General features: G+C 46.1%; 1 protein-coding gene across 2 annotated transcripts in view; it reads left to right on the top strand.

Annotated features, from left to right (window-relative positions):
- plod2 (procollagen-lysine, 2-oxoglutarate 5-dioxygenase 2) overlaps positions 1-13405 on the top strand; it is a 145278-nt gene that overhangs the window by 64609 nt on the left and 67264 nt on the right. For both annotated transcript variants that reach the window (XM_031836447.1, XM_031836446.1), the window contains exons 5-7: positions 5552-5664; positions 6094-6157; positions 8106-8203. In XM_031836447.1, coding sequence (XP_031692307.1) covers positions 5552-5664; positions 6094-6157; positions 8106-8203 — 275 coding nt within the window. The remainder of the gene's footprint in view (positions 1-5551; positions 5665-6093; positions 6158-8105; positions 8204-13405) is intronic.

Raw genomic sequence — 13405 nt, 5'->3', positions numbered from 1 at the left:
ACTACACCCTACACTACACCCTACACTACACCCTACACCTTATACTACACCCTACACTACACCCTACACCTTATACTACACCCACACCATATACTACACCCTACACCTTATACTACACCCTACACTACCCCTACACTACACCCTACACTACACCCTACACCTTATACTACACCCTACACTACACCCTACACCTTATACTACAACCTACACTACACCCTACACTACACCCTACACCTTATACTAAACCTACACTACACCCTACACTACACCCTACACTACACCCTACACCTATACTACACCCTACACTACACCCTACACTACACCCTACACCTTATACTAACCCCTACACTACACCCTACACTACACCCTACACTACACCCTACACCTTATACTACCCCTACACACTACACCCTACACTACACCCTACACTACACCCTACACTACACCCTACACTACACCCTACACTACACCCTACACTACACCCTACACCTTATACTACACCCACCTACACTACACCCTACACTACACCCTACACTAACCCTACACCTTATACTACACCCTACAATACAACCTACACCTTATACTAACCCTACACAAATACTACACCCTACACCTTATACTACACCCTACACTACACCCTACATACACCCTACACTAAACCCTACACCTTATACTACACCTACACTACACCCTACACCTTATACTACACCCTACACTACACCCTACACTACACCCTACCACTACAACCTACACTACACCCTACACTACACCCTACACCTTATACTACACCCTACACTACACCCTACACTACACCCTACACTACAACCTACACTACACCTACACTACACCCTACACTACACCCTACACCCTTATACTACACCCTTACACTACACCCTACACTACACCCTACACTACACCCTACACTACACCCTACACTACACCCTACACTACACCCTACACTACACCCACACTACACCCTACACTACACCCTACACCTTATACTACACCCCCCTACACTACACCCTACTCAACTACACCCTACACCTTAGACTACACCCTACACTACACCCTACACTACACCCTACAACCTTATATACACCCTACAATACACCCTACACTACACCCTACACTACACCCTACCTACACCCTACACACACCCTACACCTTATACTACACCCTACACTACACCCTACACTACACCCTACACTACACCCTACACCTTATACTACACCCCTACACTACACCTCCACACTACACCCTACACTACCCCTACACTACACCCTACACTACACCCTAAAACACACCCTACACCTTATACTACACCTACACTACACCCTACACTACACCCTACACTACACCCTACACTACACCCTACACTACCACCCTACACTACACCTACACTACACCCTACACTACACCCTAAACCTATACTACACCCTACACTACACCTACACTACACCCTACACCTTATACTACACCCTACACTACCCCCTACACTACACCCTAACCTTATACTACACCCTACACTACACCCTACACTACACCTTACACCTTATACTACACCCTACAACTACACCCTACACTACACCCTACACTACACCCTACACCTTATACTACACCCTACACTACACCTACATACACCCTACACTACACCCTACACTACACCCTACACCTTATACTACACCCTACACCTCCGATACTACCCCTACACCCTACACCTTATACTACACCCTACCTACACCCTACACTACACCCTACACTACACCCTACACTACACCCTACACCTTATACTACACCCTACACCTTATACTACACCTACACCTTATACTACACCCTACACTACCCACCTACACTACACCCTACACTACACCCTACACTACACACTACACCTTATACTACACCCTAACCTTTTACTACACACCCTACACCTTATACTACACCCTACACCTTATACTACACCCTACACCTTAACTACACCCTACACTACACCCTACACTACACCCTTACACTACACCCTACACCTTATACTACACCCTACACCTTATACTACACCCTACACCTTATACTTACACCCTACACTACACCCTACACCTAAATACACCTTACCACTACACCCTACACTACACCCTACACTACACCCTACACCTTATACTACACCCTACACTACACCCTACACTACACCCTACACCTTATACTAACCCTACACTACACCCTACACTACACCCTACACCTTATACTACACCCTACATACCACCCTACACTACACCCTACACCTTATACTACACCCTACACTACACCCTACACTACACCCTACACCTTAACTACACCCTACACCTTTACTACACCCTACACCTTATACTACACCCTACACTACACCCTACACCTATACTACACCCTACACTCCACCCTACACTACACCCTACACTACACCCTACACCTTATACTACACCCTACACTACAACCTACACTACACCCTACACTACACCCTACACCTTATACTACACCCTACACCTATACTACACCCTACACTACACCCGACACTACACCCTACACTTATACTACACCCTACACTACACCCTACACTACACCCTACACTACACCCTACACTACACCCTACACCTTATACTACACCCTACACCTTATACTACACCCTACACCCTACACCTTATACTACACCCTACACTACACCCTACACTACACCCTAACTACACCCCTACACTACACCCTACACTACACCCTACACCTTATACTACACCCTACACCTTATACTAACCCTACACCTTATACTACACCCTACACTACACCCTACACTACACCCTACACTACACCCTACCTTTATACTACACCCTACACTACACCCTCACTACACCCTACACTACACCCTACACTACACCCCTACACCTTATACTACACCCTACACTTATACTACACCTTACACCCTACACCTATACTTACACCTACACTACACCTACACCTTATACTACACCCTACAACCTTATACTACACCCCTACACTACACCCTACACCTTATACTACACCCTACACTCACCCTACACTACACCCTACACTACACCCTACACCTTATACTACACCCTACACCTATACTACACCCTACACCCTACACCTTATACTACACCCTACACTACACCCTACACCTTATTACTAACCCTACACCTTATACTACACCCTACACTACACCCCTACACCTATACTACACCCTACACTACACCCTACACTACACCCTACACCTATATACTACACCCTACTACACCCTACACTACACCTACACTACACCCTACACTTATACTACACCCTACACTACACCCTACACTACACCCTACACTACACCATACACTACACCCTACACCTTATACTTACACCTACACCTTATACACACCCTACACCCTACACCTTATACTACACCTACCTACACCCTACACTACACCCTACACTACACCCTACACTACACCCTACACCTTTATACTACCACCCTACACCTTATACTACACCCTACACCTTATACTTACACCCTACACTACACCTACACTACACCCTACACTACACCCTACACTACACCCTACACTACACCCTACACCTTATACTACACCCTACACCTTATACTTACACCTACACCTCTTAATACACCTACACTACACCCTACACTACACCCTACACCTTATACTCTACCCTACACCATATACACCCTACACCTTATACTACACCCTACACTACACCCTACACTACACCCTACATACACCCTACACTACACCCTACACCTTATATTACACCCTACACCTTATACTACACCCTACACCTTATACTACACCCTACACTACACCTACACCTTATACTACACCCTACACTACACCCTACACTACACCCTACACTACACCCTATACTACACCCTACACTACACCCTGTACTACACTCGATACTACACCCTACACTAAACCCTGTACTACACCCTACACTAACACCCTATACTACACCCTACACTACACCCTGTACTACACTCGATACTACACCCTACACTAAACCCTGTACTACACCCTATACTACACCCTACACTACACCCTATAGTACACCCTACACTACACCTTATACTACACCCTACACTACACCCTACACTGCACCTTACACTACACCCGATACTACACCCTACACTACACCCTACACTACACCCATACTACACCCTATACTACACCATATACTACCACCCTACACTACACCTCGTACTACACCATATACTGCACCCTGTACTACACCCTACACCACACCCTACACTACACATTTACTACACCCCACAATACACACTATAATACACCCTACACTACACCCGTACTACACCATATACTGCACCCTGTACTACACCCTATACTACACTACACCATATACTACACCCTACACTACACACTATAAAATACCGTACACTACACCATTTACTACACCCTACACTACACCCTATACAATACCGTACACTACACCATTTATTACACCATACACTACACACTATAAAATACCCTACACTACACCACATACTACACCCTATACTACACCCTACACTACACCATATACTACACCCTATACCACAATACACCCTATAATACACCCTACACTATACCCTGTACTACACTCTACACTACACCCTACACTACACCATATACTACACCCTATAAAATACCCTTTACAACACCATATACTACACCCTACACTACACCCTATAAAATACCCTACACTACACCATTTACTACACCCTACACTACACCCTATGAAATAGCCTACACTACACCACATACTACACCCTATACTACACCCGGCACCTCACCCTACACTACACCCTATACTACACCCTACACTACACCCTATATAATACCCTACACTACACCATCTACTACACCCTACACTACACCCTATACTACACCCTACACTACACCATATACTACACCCTACACTACACCCTATACTACACCCTACACTACACCCAATACTACACCCTACACTACACCCTATACTACAACCTACACTACACACTACACTACACCCTATACTACACCCTACACTACACCATCTACTACACCCTACACTACACCCTATACTACACCCTACACTACACCATACACTACACCATACACTACACCCTACACTACACCCTATGCTACACCCTACACTACACCGTATACTACAGCCTACACTACACCATATACTACACCCTACACTACACCCTATACTACACCCTACACTACACCATGTACTACACCCTACACTACACCCTATACTACACCCTACACTACACCCTACACTACACCCTACACTACACAATTTACTACACCCTACACTACACCCTATACTACACCCTACACTACACCCTACGCTGCACCCTACACTACACCCTATACTACACCCTACACTACACCATACACTACACAATTTACTACACCGTACACTACACCCTACACTACACCCTGTACTACACCCTATACCAAACAATCACCACCCTATATTTAGTTTTACAGGACCCAATGTGTTAGCTCAATCTGGTTTTAACCCCTAGGAATTATCGGTTATGCCCCGTATGTGAACAAGATTGTCGCGCAGTGGAACCTTCACGAGAACGATGACGATCAGCTATTCTACACCAAAATATACCTGGACTCTTTTCAGAGGGTGAGTATAGGTCCTGTGTGGCTATGTTGGTTGAAGTGTGGGGCTAATGTAAGCACTCATGGTACTGTAAATGATATACCCGTACCCTTTACAGTGATATACTTGTACCCTTTACAGTTATATAACCGTACCCTTTACAGTGATATACTTGTACCCTTTACAGTTATATAACCGTACCCTTTACAGTTATATAACCGTACCCTTTACAGTTATATACCTGGACCCTTTACAGTTATATTCCTAGTCTTTACCTGGGCAGGTTATATACCTTAACCCTTTGCAGTTATATACCTGGACCCTTTCTCAGAGGGTAGGTTATAAACCTTGTCCCTTTGCAGTCGGTAGGTTATATACCTGGTCCCTTTACAGAGGGTAGGTTATATAAAGTACTCTTGTAATTTTTGTGTTCTGTTTTCTCTATGTTTTCAGGAGAATTTGAACATTGGTTTGGACCACAAGTCTCAGATTTTCCAGAATTTAAATGGAGCAATTGGTGAGTTACCACTGAGGAACGCCTTATCACTGTAAACTATATGGTTTCCATTCCACAGAGGAACGCCTTATTACTGTAAACTATACGGTTTCCATTCCACAGAGGAACACCTTATTACTGTAAACTATACGGTTTCCATTCCACAGAGGAACACCTTATTACTGTAAACTATATGGTTTCCATTCCACAGAGGAACACCTTATTACTGTAAACTATATGGTTTCCATGATTCATGGAAACAGGGTGCACCTGAGCTCAATATCGAGTCTTATAGCAAAGGGTCAGAATACTGATGTAAATAAGGCATTTCTGTTTTTTTAAATATATATATTTGCAAAATGTAAAAAAAATACAATAAATAATCTGTTATTGCGTTGTCATTATGGGGTATTGTGTGTAGATTGATGAGGAACATGTAATTTAATCACTTTCAGAATAAGGCTGTAAAGTATTAATATGTGGGAAAAGACAGAGCCCAGACAGAGCCCAGACAGAGCCCAGACAGAGCCCAGACAGAGCCCAGACAGAGCCCAGACAGAGCCCAGACAGAGCCCAGACAGAGCCCAGACAGAGCCCAGACAGAGCCCAGACAGAGCCCAGACAGAGCCCAGACAGAGCCCAGACAGAGCCCAGATAGAGCCCTGACAGAGCCTTGTGACAGCCAGATAAGAGAGGGTTAAGGTTGCAAAATCCTGGTAACATTTTCAAAATTCCCAGGTTTTCCAGAAATCCTGGTTGGCAGATTCCCGTAATTAGAAGGGAATATGCAGGAAATCAAGTCTTCCAACCAGGATTTCTGGAAAACCTGTCAGTTTTGGGAAAGTTATCGTCATTTTGCAAACCCTTGTTGGTTTTAGATAAGAGAGGCCCTGGCCCAGGACTGTTCTGAACCCTTTTGTTCTTCTCTCGCTACAGTAGCCAGCATGTTGAACCTTATTGTTCTTCTCTCTCTTTACAGTAGCCAGCATGTTGAACCCTGTTGTTCTCTCTCCCTACAGTATCCATCATGTTGAACCCTGTTGTTCTTCTCTCTCCCTACAGTATCCAGCATGTTGCACCCTGTTGTTCTTCTCTCTCGCTACAGTAGCCAGCATGTTGAACCCTGTGGTTCTTCTCTCTCCCTACAGTAGCCAGCATGTTGAACCCTGTTGTTCTTCTCTCTCCCTACAGTATCCAGCATGTTGAACCCTGTTGTTCTTCTCTCTCTTTACAGTAGCCAGCATGTTGAACCCTGTTGTTCTCTCTCCCTACAGTAGCCAGCATGTTGAACCCTGTTGTTCTCTCTCCCTACAGTATCCATCATGTTGAACCCTGTTGTTCTTCTCTCTCCCTAAAGTATCCAGCATGTTGAACCCTGTTGTTCTTCTCTCTCCCTACAGTAGCCAGCATGTTGAACCCTGTTGTTCTTCTCTCTCGCTACAGTAGCCAGCATGTTGAACCCTGTTGTTCTTCTCTCTCCCTACAGTAGCCAGCATGTTGAACCCTGTTGTTCTTCTCTCTCTTTACAGTAGCCAGCATGTTGAACCCTGTTGTTCTTCTCTCTCCCTACAGTAGCCAGCATGTTGAACCCTGTTGTTCTTCTCTCTCCTTACTGTAGCCAGCATGTTGAACCCTGTTGTTCTTCTCTTTCCTTACAGTATCCAGCATGTTGAACCCTGTTGTTCTTCTCTCTCCCTACAGTAGCCAGCATGTTGAACCCTGTTGTTGTTCTCTCTCCCTACAGTATCCAGCATGTTGAACCCTGTTGTTCTTCTCTCTCCTTACAGTATCCAGCATGTTGAACCCTGTTGTTCTTCTCTCTCCCTACAGTAGCCAGCATGTTGAACCCTGTTGTTCTTCTCTCTCCCTACAGTAGCCAGCATGTTGAACCCTGTTGTTCTTCTCTCTCCCTACAGTAGCCAGCATGTTGAACCCTGTTGTTCTTCTGTTCTCCTCTCTCCCACTGCAGACGAGGTTCTCTTGAAGTTTGGAACGAAGAGTGCCCGAGTGAGAAACACTGTTTACGACACCCTGCCAGTGGTCATCCATGGCAACGCAAACACCAAAGTGAGTAAGACAATATTAACATTTCCAACATGCCCGGAACCATCCACGGTAATAACCACTTTCCAGGTGTCTGGGTACAGATCCATGGCCACAGTTCAGAACCAGTTTCCATCTCTGTTTCTGGAGAAAACAGAACCAGCCTTGCTGAATCATGTCAGTGTTTCATATTTCTTCATTGTAGTTAGAATGAATGATAACAGAGGTACTCCTCTAGATATGCCTGGAAGGTTTGCTTTCTGGCTGACTTTCTGAGCTTCTTGTCCAAGTAGGCTACACATTTATAAAACACAAATGGCATCGTTTAAAACAGTGTAAATCTCATTGAAATTGTGAGAAGGTCTTCCAATGAAACGAGCTGTGTACTGACAGCGCTCTAGAGGCAGGGATTCTGCAGAATTCTGTTTAGTGATACAGCCTACTACATATGAACCCCAGATATGTGTTATATCATGTCCATTGAGGTCATCATGACAACTGAGGACATTATCTCCAAGTACAAGGACGTGTTCCATGGGCTTGGATGCCTCCCTGGAGAGCTACACCTCGAAGCAGACTACGCAGCCCCCCGAAGGCCTGTGTAGCAGCTACCAAGACTGAACGCCTATTCCACTGAAGGAAAAGATCACAAAGGCCATACATTCAATGGACAATGCAGACATTATCACGAAAGTCATCAGAGCCAACACCATGGATCAGCAAAATGGTTTGTCATTGAAAAACAGGATTAACTACGAATATACACCCCAGGGCAGTCAACAAAAGCCTTACTGAGATCGCACTTCCAGATGGCCACAATAGAAGATTCTAAGATTCTAAACAAAATATCCAAAGATATTCTCAAAGATATTCTCAGTACTCAATGACAAAGATGGATATTGGCAAGTCAAACTTGATGAAGTGGGCATCTATCTTACAACTTCCTGGACAGGAAGTAGTAGGCAGGTATAGATGCCTGAGAATGCCATTTGGAATCAAGCCAGCAGCTGAAGATTACCAGCACAGACAGTGGTGAAGGACTACAGGCACTGAAAGGGGTGAGCGTGATCTCTGGATGTGGTGACAAACAGGAAGAGGCGATGTCAGATGGTGACAGAAACCTTACAGTTGTCCTGCACAGATGTCAACCTGAAGCTGAACCAATAGAAACTCAGGTTTAAAGCTACCTTGTGTGATATACATGGGTCATCTTTCTCAACACAGAGGGCCTTCGCCTTGACCCAGAGAAAATAAACAGAACATGGGTTAACACCGACCGATTTCAAGTTGGGGTTTGTGAACTATCCCCCCCCCCCCCGCCTCTCTGATGTGTGTGAGCCGCTCAGAAGACTGACTGACAGGGACATTGGATAGCACAGCATGACGCAGCGGTTGAGACTATCAAACAGTCACAACACCTGGTGCTCAAATACTACGACCTGAATGATGAACTCACACGGCAGTGTGATGCCAGTGAGGCAGGTTTGGGTGCAGCCATTCTACAGAAAGGACAACCTGTAGCTTTTTGCCTCCACAACATTGACTCAGACAGAACAAAGATATGCACAGATTGAATGTCTCTCCATTGCTTTTGCATGTGACAAGTTTGACCAGTATCTGTATGGCAGAGAGTTCATGACAATATACAGCCACCACAAACCGCTTGAGATGATCTTCAAGAAATCTCTACTCACAAGCACCCAAAAGACTGCAGAGAATGTTGATAAGGCTACAAAGATACCAACTCCAAACGACTGAAAGAGAATATTGATAAGGTTACAAAGATACCAACTCCAAGTGACTGCAGAGAATGTTGATAAGGCTACAAAGATACCAACTCCAAACGACTGCAGAGAATATTGATAAGGCTACAAAGATACCAACGCCAAATGACTGCAGATAATTTTGATAAGGCTACAAAGATACCAACTCCAAGTGACTGCAGAGAATATTGATAAGGCTACAAAGATACCAACGCCAAACGACTGCAGAGAATTTTGACAAGGTTACAAAGATACCAACTCCAAGTGACTGCAGAGAATGTTGATAAGGCTACAAAGATACCAACTCCACGTGCAATACAAACAAGGCAAATAACTACATGTAGCTGACTTCCAACATGAACAGCTCAATCAACCACAGAGCACAGACAAATGCAAACACCAGCCACGGTCTACACTATGGGTCTAGTCACAACTGACCTGGAACAGGTGGATCACACCAGTGATGTCAACATCTCAACTAAGACAATGGAGTCAATCAAAGCACACTGTTGCCAGGACCCACTGTTTCAGGCTCTGTACGCACAAATCAACCACGGCTGGTCTGGAACCAAACAGGCTGTGACACTGAAAGATCTGTGACACTGAAGATGACATGTTACATGCTGACTTTCTACACAAAATACACTCTGGCTACTCAGGCAAAGAGGCCATTATTCAGAAAGGCACGTGATGCTGTTTTCTGGCCGAAGTTTATGGAGGACGTAAAGGTCTTTATCAGCAAATGTGCCACCTGTAACTCACTCTAGAAGAGACAACACAAGGAGACACTCACCCCCCCCACCTGTAACTCACTCTAGAAGAGACAACACAAGCAGACACTCATCCCCCTCACCGAATCCATCCAGAAGAGACAACACAAGGAGACACTCATCCCCCCCACCAAATCCCTCCAGAAGAGACAACACAAGGAGACACTCATCCCCCCACCATATCCCTCCAGAAGAGACAACACAAAGAGACACTCATTCCCCAACAAATCCATCCAGAAGAGATAACAAAAGGATACACTCATCCCCCCACAAAATCCCTCCAGAAGAGACAACACAAGGAGACACCCATCCCCCAGAAGAGACAACACAAGGAGACACCCCTCCCCCCCACCAAATCCATCCCCTCCCATGGTCCAAGATCGGGATGGACTTACTCACAATCAACAGAAGCAACTAGCTCATCCTGGTCGATGTATTATTCGGACTACTAGGAGTTCGACAAGCTGACCGACACCACATCAGACACCATCATTGAAAGCAGTTCAGCAGACACAGCGTTTCTAGTAAGGGGCCCCCTTTCTCCGGACTTTATAAAATGTGCTGATGAGTGGGACTTTAAACATGTGAAGGCATCGCCATATCAAAGCCAAAGCAATGGCAAAGCCGGAGTCAACAGTGAAAATTGCCATAAACACTCCTAAAAATAAGGATGCGATGGCTAGTGAAGACCCATGGGAAGGAGTGTTGGAATGGAGGAATAACCCAACAGAGGGACTTAACAGTTTTCTAGGTGTCCAGACGATCCGACACACCATGAAAAAACTGCTCAAACCCCAAGTGGTACAAAACATAATTGACAGCAAAAACACCACTATGACACAGATGCCCAACATCATCCAAGGACAAACGCTAAGCGTTATGTTCCACCCCAAGGACTCAGCCAACTTGGACACTGGATATATTCACTGATCAACTCAGTGACCGGTCCTAATGAAGTACTAGTGAACGGTAAAACACACAGCAGAAACAGAAGAGACATTCGTCCAGTGACTGAACAACTCAGGATCCCGCCCCCCCGAACGACCACCAATCAAACACGGGTGAGGATGACTGAGGACCATGGAACGAACCCGCCAACCCTGCAGGTGGTGAACAACAGACTGCTGATGTGGCAGCAGCTCCACTGCCTGAAAACACACCAGAACACCAGAACACCAGAGCACCAGAACACCAGAACACCAGAGCACCAGAACACCAGAGCACCAGAACACCAGAACACCAGAGCACCAGAACACCAGAGCACCAGAACACCAGAACACCAGAACACCAGAACACCAGAGACTATGTTCTTTAAAAGATTATTCTTTTTTTGTAAGATGGAAGAGGGTAGTCTGCTTATTGACTTTAAAGTTGATGCTTATTTAAGATACTTGAATAAGAATACAGTTCTATGTTTTTGTTACTAGTGTAATGTTTTCATTGGCAAGGGTTTAACCCCAGTTCTCCTGTTAATGAGTCGAGGAGGAGTTATCTTCATTTGTTGGGTAAAGGAAGATGTTACGAGATGTCGCCAAGCCAATAAATGGCGCTGCTGTTGACGTGTATCTGAGTGTGATACTATGTAGTACTAGTGAGCCCAGTTAGGCGTTACTTACGATGCACTGAAAAGAGCTGTATGCATGCTACACAGTGATGCTGAAGTAAAAGACCTTCCAATCAACATTATCATGCTCTTGAATAGAGTAAACATCTTACAAAACGTATGTGAGGGGGGACGTTATGGGGTTCTTTAGAATCTGTGTGGAGGGATCTTCTCTGGAATCCAGCTGGTCATTATGTGGAGGAGTAAGGTCCTGCCAAAGTTTAATAACACTCCCTCTTTCACTCCCTGACGGCCTTTCCCTCTCACTCCCTCTTCCTTACTTCCAACTCTCACTATACCTCCCCCCTCCATTGATCCCTACCTCCCCCCTCCATTGATCCCTACCTCCCCCCTCTATCGATCCCTACCTCCCCCCTCTATCGATCCCTATGTCCCCCTCTATCGATCCCTACCTCCCCCCTCCACCAATCCCTACCTCCCCCTCCACCAATCCCTACCTCCCCCCTCCACCAATCCCTACCTCCCCCTCCACCAATCCCTACCTCCCCCCTCCATCGATCCCTACCAACCCCCCCTCGATCCCTACCTCCCCCCTCAATCGATCCCTACCTCCCCCCTCCACCAATCCCTACCTCCCCCCTCCATCGATCCCTACCAACCCCCCCTCGATCCCTACCTCCCCCCTCAATCGATCCCTACCTCCCCCCTCCATCGATCCTTACCTCCCCTCCATCGATCCTTACCTCCCCCTCCATCGAGCCCTACCTCCCCCCTCAATCGATCCCTACCTCCCCCCTCCATCGATCCTTACCTCCCCCTCCATCGATCCCTACCTCCCCCCTCCATCGATCCCTACCTCCCCCCTCCACTGATCCCTACATCCCCCTCCATCGATCCCCACCGCCCCCCTCCAACGATCCCTACCTCCCCCCTCCACTGATCCCTACCTCCCCCCTCCATCGATCCCTACCTCCCCCCTCCATCGATCCCTACCTCCCCCCTCCATCGATCCCAACCAACCCCCTCCCTTGATCCCTACCAACCCCTCCCTCGATCCCTACCAACCACCTCCCTCGATCCCTACCAACCCCCTCCCTCGATCCCTACCAACCCTTCCCTCAATCCCTAC

This window comes from Oncorhynchus kisutch, linkage group LG11, assembly GCF_002021735.2.
Source record: "Oncorhynchus kisutch isolate 150728-3 linkage group LG11, Okis_V2, whole genome shotgun sequence".
In the NCBI taxonomy this organism is placed as follows: domain Eukaryota; kingdom Metazoa; phylum Chordata; class Actinopteri; order Salmoniformes; family Salmonidae; genus Oncorhynchus; species Oncorhynchus kisutch.
The sequence above is the reverse complement of the archived record's forward strand: the minus strand, read 5'-3'. Positions and strand labels throughout refer to the sequence as shown.